The sequence below is a fragment of the Pseudochaenichthys georgianus genome, chromosome 10 (genome assembly GCF_902827115.2).
Source record: "Pseudochaenichthys georgianus chromosome 10, fPseGeo1.2, whole genome shotgun sequence".
Classification (NCBI taxonomy): domain Eukaryota; kingdom Metazoa; phylum Chordata; class Actinopteri; order Perciformes; family Channichthyidae; genus Pseudochaenichthys; species Pseudochaenichthys georgianus.
This window is the reverse complement of record NC_047512.1, coordinates 218,212-226,119: the sequence shown is the minus strand read 5'-3', so window position 1 is coordinate 226,119 and position 7,908 is coordinate 218,212. Positions and strand designations below refer to the sequence as shown.

The following is a 7,908-nucleotide window of genomic DNA, read 5'->3' as shown; positions in this document are numbered from 1 at the left end:
GAACTTTTTTTTGTGGAGAGAACGAGAGAGAGAGGGGGGGGGGGGGGGTTCCCCTGGTATGCTCTCTCTTGGTAAGCTCTGTCCCTCAGAGCTGGGTTTTTGCTCTCGGTAAGGTTCTCTCAAACTTGGTAAATATCTCTCAAATGTCTTGGTTGAATGCTGAGTGAATTACTTTGTTGAATTAGTGGAATGAATTGAGATGTGTTTGTGAGTATTAGTAACCGCCACCTATGAGGGTCTTCCTCCGAATACATGCGGGAGATAGGTACGTGTTTGTGAATGTTAGTACCCGCCATCTGTTGGCGTCGTTTGGACAACAAAAACAGAGTGAAGCTCTCATACCATAAACAATCTTTGAGTCCAGACACCGTCCTGCAGAGAGCACACAGCACCTTTTTGGTCTAGCGTCATTTTACAACACGTTTGCATTAAGACTAGCTGGTCCATTGTAAAGGTCAGTCCACCTTAAATGAGCAGTGGGTGATCAGCAGGTGAAAGGCAGGACACGGGAACTTGGTCCTGAGGAGATGTAACGATTATTAAAAAATAAATAATCGAGTCAAGGGGTCAAAGAAATGAACTTTTGTGATTATTAGCGAATCGGTTGCAGATGGGTGAAAACAGGCTTAGGGAGTAACGTATTACATGTAACGGCATTAGGTCATCAGGATACAAAATAGGAAAATGTATTCCCTTACAGTTACAGAAGCAAAAACACTCCGATAACAGGTACATTTACGTAAATCAGGGCTCATTAACAGGATAGCAATGATACAAAACATTTAGAAATAAACAATACATCAAACCATCCTATACCTTTATATGGAAACTTGGAGCCCTCAATCCAAATAAAATGGTTCATCAACAGTCAGTGGTTAACGTATACATCAGAATGACAAAAACATTAAACATATTGTCCACCTATGTTGATAAAGATTCATTTAAGTCTTATATGGATGTTGTACAACAATGTTAATCCAGTCAGACAGATTTCTCTCATGTGTGAACTGTCTTAAGACTTATTCATTGTCCTCTCCATCAGCTTCTGTTTCCATGTGTTCAGCTGAGCTGCTGATTGGAGGCTCTGCCTCTCCGTTATCCTCAGTTTGAATTTCATTAAGCTGTGAGGACTGACGAGCAACACACTTGTGCCTTTTTAAATGATTACGACCATTACATCTTTTGTCACAAACATTGCAGCTCTATATTTCCTCTCCTGTGTGGACTCTCATGTGTGCCTTTAAACTTCCACTCTGTGCAAAAGCTTTCTTACAGACTGAGCAGCTGTGTGCTTTCTCTCCTGTGTGGACTGTCATGTGTGTCTTTAAATGTACACTCTGTGAAAATGCTTTCTTACAGACTGAGCAGCTGTGTGCTTTCTCTCCTGTGTGGATTCTCATGTGTCTCTTTAAACTTCCACTCCGTGAAAATGCTTTCTTACAGACTGAGCAGCTATGTACTTTCTCTCCTGTGTGGATTCTCATGTGTTCCTTTAAATTTCCACTCTGTGAAAATGCTTTCTTACAGACTGAGCATTTGAATGATTTCTCTCCTGTGTGGACTCTCATGTGATCCTTTAAACTTCCACTCTGTGAAAAAGCTTTCTCACAAACTGAGCATTTGAATGATTTGAATGATCCTGTGTGGATTCTCATGTGTTGATTTAGATATGGTCTATATCTAAAAGCTTTCTCACAAACTGAGCAGCTGAATGGTTTCTTTTCAGCACTACGTTGTGGATCACTGACAGATTCTTGTCTATTTTTCAGTGAGTTTGAGCCTGAGGCAGGTTCTCTGGTCTCCTTCCAATCAGCACTGTCTTCAGTGTCAGGTTCAGAAGAGTCATCAGTGTCTTCAGAAGAGTCTCCAGTGTGGTCCTCAGTCTTTGGTTGTAAACTGCTCTCTGGATCTGAGTTCCTGGCTGGTTCTGGTCCTCGACAGTCATCTCCATCAGCTTCTGTTTTCATGTGTTCAGTTTGTCTTTGATGAGGCTGCGAGGACTGAGGTTTCTCTTTATCATCTTCACTCTTCACAGGGACAGGAGTGAAAGTGGACTTGGTGTTATCAGCCTCCTCCAGCTCCTGAAGCTGCTCTCCCTCCTGACTGATCCTGAGTTCCTCCTGTTCCTGCTTAATGTGTGGGGGGGGCTCTGGGTCCTCCTGGTCCATACTGGTGCTCCACTCCTGCTGGTCAGGGAGAGGCTCTTCTTTAACCACCACCAGCTGCTGGACATCTGCAGGAAACAGGAAACACACTGTTATATCAGTCTTGGACCTAGTCAATATAATTAGGTATGTTATTGAATTACAGTTTCCAGAGAAGAGAGGCCCATCGTCTCTTCCGCAATTATTAGGAGTGAGCAGAAGTGCAAAGAGGCCTTCCTCAGGATAATAAAGTTAAGTCTTGTTAGTTGGGTGGTTCATATCCTGACAGAATAAAAAAATGGTCTAATTATGTTGACTCAATTCACCTCATGTAGCCCAGCCCCTTTCCACTTACTGTTAAAAATGAAAAAGGTTTTTTTTCTTCTGGTTTAGCACTAGCCGCAATGTAAACAATGAATTGTATTTGGGATTGTTCACAGATACACTATGCCAGGGCTATTCAATTAGTTTGGAATGGGGGCCGGTTGATGAAAATGATCCAAAGCAAGGGGCCGGGAAAAAGATGGCTTGAAATATGAGCAATCATATTAAGATCTTCAGATACAGTACAACAGCATAGTGGAATGCATATATTGTGTTTAATTCAATCAAACAACATAGCCCCAAGGCCTTTTTTGAGCTAAATGCAAAGTTGTGTAACGCAAGACACATTGAGAGCATCATTGCGAAAGGGAATGCAGCAAAATAATCGTTTTTTTCCGATTAAGTTGTTTTCATAATCGTTGCAAGCCAAAATGGAGATTAAAATACGATGAATTGCACAGCCCTAATTCAAACCTTATTTAAGTAAAAGTATGCAAGTATTATCAGAACATGTTATGGCACCCTCTAATGTCATAGTAATGATGGTGCTGTTGAGATCTTCATAGTATCAAGTGAATACTTAAAATGAAAGTTAGTTATAATCAAATATGATCAATTATATTCTTATATAACCCACAATGAAAATGCTTCATATTTTATGATTTTCTATATTTACAGTATAAACAAAACACAAGTGGTTTGTTATGTTGAGTGTGTAAGGCCTATAATGCTTTCACTGATAAGGGAGAGACCGTTTCTTCCCTCTTCCCTCACAGCAGTACACAGGGAGGGGGGCTCCTGACTTAAGGAGAAAAAGACAGAGGTCCCAAAAAGGGGGACGGCAACCTTTTTGATATGAAGTGCTATTCAAAAAAATATATTTTATCAACGTGCTAACGATCGTGAATTATCAAGGGGGGGGGGGGCGAAGAGCTCGATGCCCGTGAACTGTCAACAGGAGGGCGGGGGGAGCCTCGCTGTGGGGAAGTAGTGTGTGGACCTGTCAGGGATGCTCTGATCGGATCGAGTGGGCGGGGCCTATGGGGATCTTCCATTTAAAGTTATGTTTAAAACTCAGGCTGGCGCTTCCACCAACAACAACCAACATAATTGTTACACTCAAATGAAGTACATTATTCAAGTTTACATTAACTTTGGATGGTAACACGGGAGAAATGAGCTTGCTTTCAAGCAGAACAGGGCAAACAAACTTTTTCATTTGCATTGCTTTTTATCGAAGGAACCGGAAGTGGTAAAAATGCTAACTTACTTCCGGGTTTTAGGACGTGTCACTGTGGTTCTCTATAGCTAATTTGAGCTAATAGGCTAACGTAAGCGTGGTGCTATCTCTCCAACATAACGCAGCTCACGTGTCCATTTTATGTTGTCCATTGAAATGCAGGTATGTGAGTTTTGTACACCAGTTTGTTTACGTTTAATGTTTCACATGTGTTATACTACCACTACGATCATTGTTGTGTTGTTGATTATTGGACACTTATTTTGTAAAGGAGATTTTCATACCGCGTGTAGGGTGACCAGATCCCAACAAACCAAATGTGGGACAAGGAGTATGGTTGTGTGGGACACCCTCTCAACAGCAACCCCCGGAAAAAAAAACGTAACAAATATAGAGCAGAAAGTGAAGACAAAATGCAGTTTTTTTAATAAAGAAAAGTAAACCAAGGCAGCAGGCATTATTACTTCCAGTGTTTAGAAATGCATCTTCTTAATTCAACTAGTGTATTACCTGTACAAGTAGGCACAACATAAATTAATAGATAAAATAAAACCAACACTGGCCAGGAGGGAACAGAAACATAATAATACATAAAATAAAATAGCTTTCAGTTTTGTCCATCACAGCAACAGAAGGTGGGCCTTCTGTCACCTAGAACCACTGGTGTCTTTGACTCTGTCAAACAACTCTCCGCAGAGGCAGGGGCAAGCACATCTGTTATTATGGACGCTGCTTTTGTACGACCACATGACATTTTCTTTACTATCTCAGAGTCTGGAAAAAAGGTCGGCGCTAGCTTGTTACCAGTCATTTGACCGGTATGAATGGGAGTGTTGCACTGTATGGTAAACACTGGTTATTTCTGCTGCGTGCTGTGTGAGTGAGTTACTCTCATTGGTTAACACTTGACCAGCACCCGCCGTGTGTTACAGATTGATGATAGCATTCCCTGCTTTCTCAACAGCCATTGGATGAATCTGATTTTAAAGAAAAGCGTTTTGGCCAATCAAAATGAAATATGCGGGACATCGTCTCAATTTGCGGGACGCACCAAAAGTCGGGAAAATGCTGTGCAGTCCCGCGCAAAGCGGGACATCTGGTCACCCTAACCGCGTGAGGATCTCTTGAGAAACGCAGCTCACGGTTCCAACTAAAAAAACATTTTTAATTTTTCTTCCCTGAAGCTAAATAATTTATTTTATAGTTTAAAAGTATCATTTGAATAATAATATATAATATGAAATATATCTCAGGCACAATGAAAAGTAATCAAAACATATATATCAACAAATTAAAACATTTAAAATGTGCAGGCAGAGGAGCTCCGCCTGCCTGACGCTAGGGGGTGCTGCAGCGCCCTCAGCACCCCCCTTCCAGCGCCCCTGGTCTAAAGTGTTATTAATGTGATAATAAAGTGTTACTGAAGAGTGTAAAGTGTTAATTAAGAGTAAAGGGAACAGACCTGCTCTGTGTATCCGAAGCTGAGGCTGTAAAACAGCGTCCAGTAGTTTCTGGAGCCTCTTGTTCTCCTCTTTGGAAAGAAACAGCTCCTCCTCGAGCTCTGCTATTGTTTGTTCAAACAGAGCAAATATCTCTTCAGAATCAGCAGCAGTGACTCGCTGCTGCTTCAACGACAGCAGCATTTGGACTTTACTCATGTTTCCTAGATCACCTTTCCCTGCAGACTCCGTTAAACACACCGTTTCTCTCTCCGTCAAACTCTCAATCTGACTAGTGTTGCTCACGTGTTTCCAGCTAGCATGCTAAGCTAGCTCCTATAGTCCGAGGTAAACACTCCAGAAAAAAGAGCACAGAGTCCGTTCGGAGGTTTATCCAGACACACAGATGATGGATCAGTAGAGCTGGAGCTCACACACACTTTCTCAGGAACACAGAGAGAACCGGAGCGACGAGACGCAGCATGCAGGGCTCGAGTTAAGTGTGAGCCAATGGGAGCTGAGCTCCCACAAGGAGGGATGGGCTGCAGTCGGATAGTTTAAAAAATCAGCTCCTAAGTTCTAACCCTATCGTCTATTCCTTGACCTCTGAGTGAAACGTCACGGGGTTAAGGGATAGTGGATAGGAGAATTTAAAAGGACTTAGGAGAAGAGACTGCGGTACTTTAGAGAATCCGAATGCACTTTCACTATCCGACGTGTTTATGATGCGCCAGCGGACGTCATTGTGTGCGTCTGCTGCTGTGGGGAAACTATGGAAACCACAATTTTCTATACAGCGGACGACAACATGGATGTTTAATAAGAACGAGGGACCACTGTAAACTCATCTAGAGACTCTGCACCGTGCTCTGATGCTGCTGCTTTGCTTTATGAACGTGGACAACAGAGAAACAGATTCTTCAGGACCAAAGTTGGAATTGAAATAAAAAAGGAAAGTGAAACTTATGCTCGTCACCCTCTCCCTCCGGTCCACATTAATACAAATGATCCCAATACGTATGATTGTATGAACTAAAGATCTTAAAATCAATACAAATGTATTTATTATAAACGTTGGTCCTTAACATCTATCACTGTGTATATCACCATTCAAACATCTTTTAGAAGTTGAACAAACCCCACACAGCTCAGTAAAGACTGAAATGTTGACTTTATTTGATCATTTCAGTAAAAACTAACGTTCATATTTCTCTCTTTGATTATAATACTGATGAACGTTCAAAACAAAGCACTTTGGCAACTTACCACCTATGTTTTAAAAAGCTTAATAAGCACCGTAACTTTCATGATATAATTTCTCGGTCATAATCGGTTGTTTCCGTGAACGGCCGACTGTTGAGTGACAGCAAATGCTGCGGCTGCAAGGCATTGTGGGGCAGCATTTTCGCTTCTCCTGTCGGTTAGGGAGGTCCAGTGGTTCCTAAGCTAAAGGAGGTTATAAAGGAAGTTTGAAACCTCCTTTCCTTTCACTCTCATCATTCTAGAGAATTCGAACGGCACTTATCATGGCTGCCACTGAGGGACTTCCGGGTCATTTCACTCCTTTAGGAAGGTTCCTAAGCTAAATGGACTATTCGACTTCAGCCCTGGTGTCACTGCATCCAGTCAATATTTGTCCCTTTCCCCCCCTCCCGGTCCTAGCTAAGTACATAAATAGATACATATATAGATACAAATAAAGTAATGTAACAGATAATATTAAAAGAAAATGAAAATTAATAGATAAGGAAATAAAGAATAATAACAATAATACATGTAGGCCTACCCATATACTGTGGTGACACCATATTGTGGACCATAATTCACCTGTTGTATTGTGTTGCCACACGGACCCTTTAGTGGGAACACTGAGCTGTGGCTATTCTTTCCTGCTAGCTCGTCAGACAGAGCAGTTCAGTGCACGTCTGTCCGTCCTGGGAGAGGGGATCCCTCCTCTGTTGCTCTCCCTGAGGTTTCTCCCATTTTTCCCTTTAAACTGGGTTTTCTTCGGAAGTTTTTCCTTGTACGATGTGAGGGTCTAAGGACAGAGGGTCTGAGGACAGAGGGTCTAAGGACAGAGGGTCTGAGGACAGAGGGTCTAAGGACAGAGGGTGTCGTATTGTCATACTGATATTCTGTACACACTGTGAAGACCACTGAGACAAATGTAACATTTGTGATATTGGGCTATATAAATAAACATTGATTGATTGATTGATTGATTGACAATACTCACAAATGTACAGGGGCCCCCCTAACAATGAAAAGTTTTTGTTTTTTTTAAATGTATATTTTCTGGTACCGCAGAAAAAAAATACCGCAGGACTTTGTTGCTGTAATGCAGCGTTTCTCAAAGTGTGGGGCACGCCCCACTGGTGGGGCGCAGAGATGTGATCGGTGGGTCGCGAATGGACGCGATGAACGGGAGATTATTTGTTTTTATTTGTTTTATGTTTTAAACAACACATCCTCACTCCCAGGTCAGCCTATGTTGACGTTATGTCAAGTCCCCTGCCGGCTTTTTCCAACGCAAGGGGGGGGGCCTTAGCGTCCATTTTCAATGCAAGGGGGGGGGCCCTTAGCGTCCATTTTCAACGCAAGGGGGGGGCACTTAGCGTCCATGTTCAGCTTTCCGGGATGTCCATGTGCTTCTATGGACGCTCATGGAAGCACGGCATTCGTTTGTGTCGACTGCCCTTAAAGGCAATGAGAGCGTCCATTCTCATTGGATAGCGGAGAATTGTACACCCGGAAGCAGTGG

General features: G+C 42.3%; 1 protein-coding gene across 1 annotated transcript; it reads right to left on the bottom strand.

The window, feature by feature from the left end:
• Positions 1–598: 598 nt before the first annotated feature.
• LOC139434670 (zinc finger protein 664-like) lies at positions 599–5,379 on the bottom strand. Its single transcript, XM_071204560.1, has 2 exons — positions 5,171–5,379; positions 599–2,233 (listed from the first exon to the last, which is right to left on the bottom strand). Exons 1-2 carry the CDS (start codon positions 5,364–5,366, stop codon positions 1,203–1,205), a joined length of 1,227 nt encoding a protein of 408 aa, XP_071060661.1. The 5' UTR covers positions 5,367–5,379; the 3' UTR covers positions 599–1,202.
• Between the last annotated feature and the right edge of the window lie 2,529 nt (positions 5,380–7,908).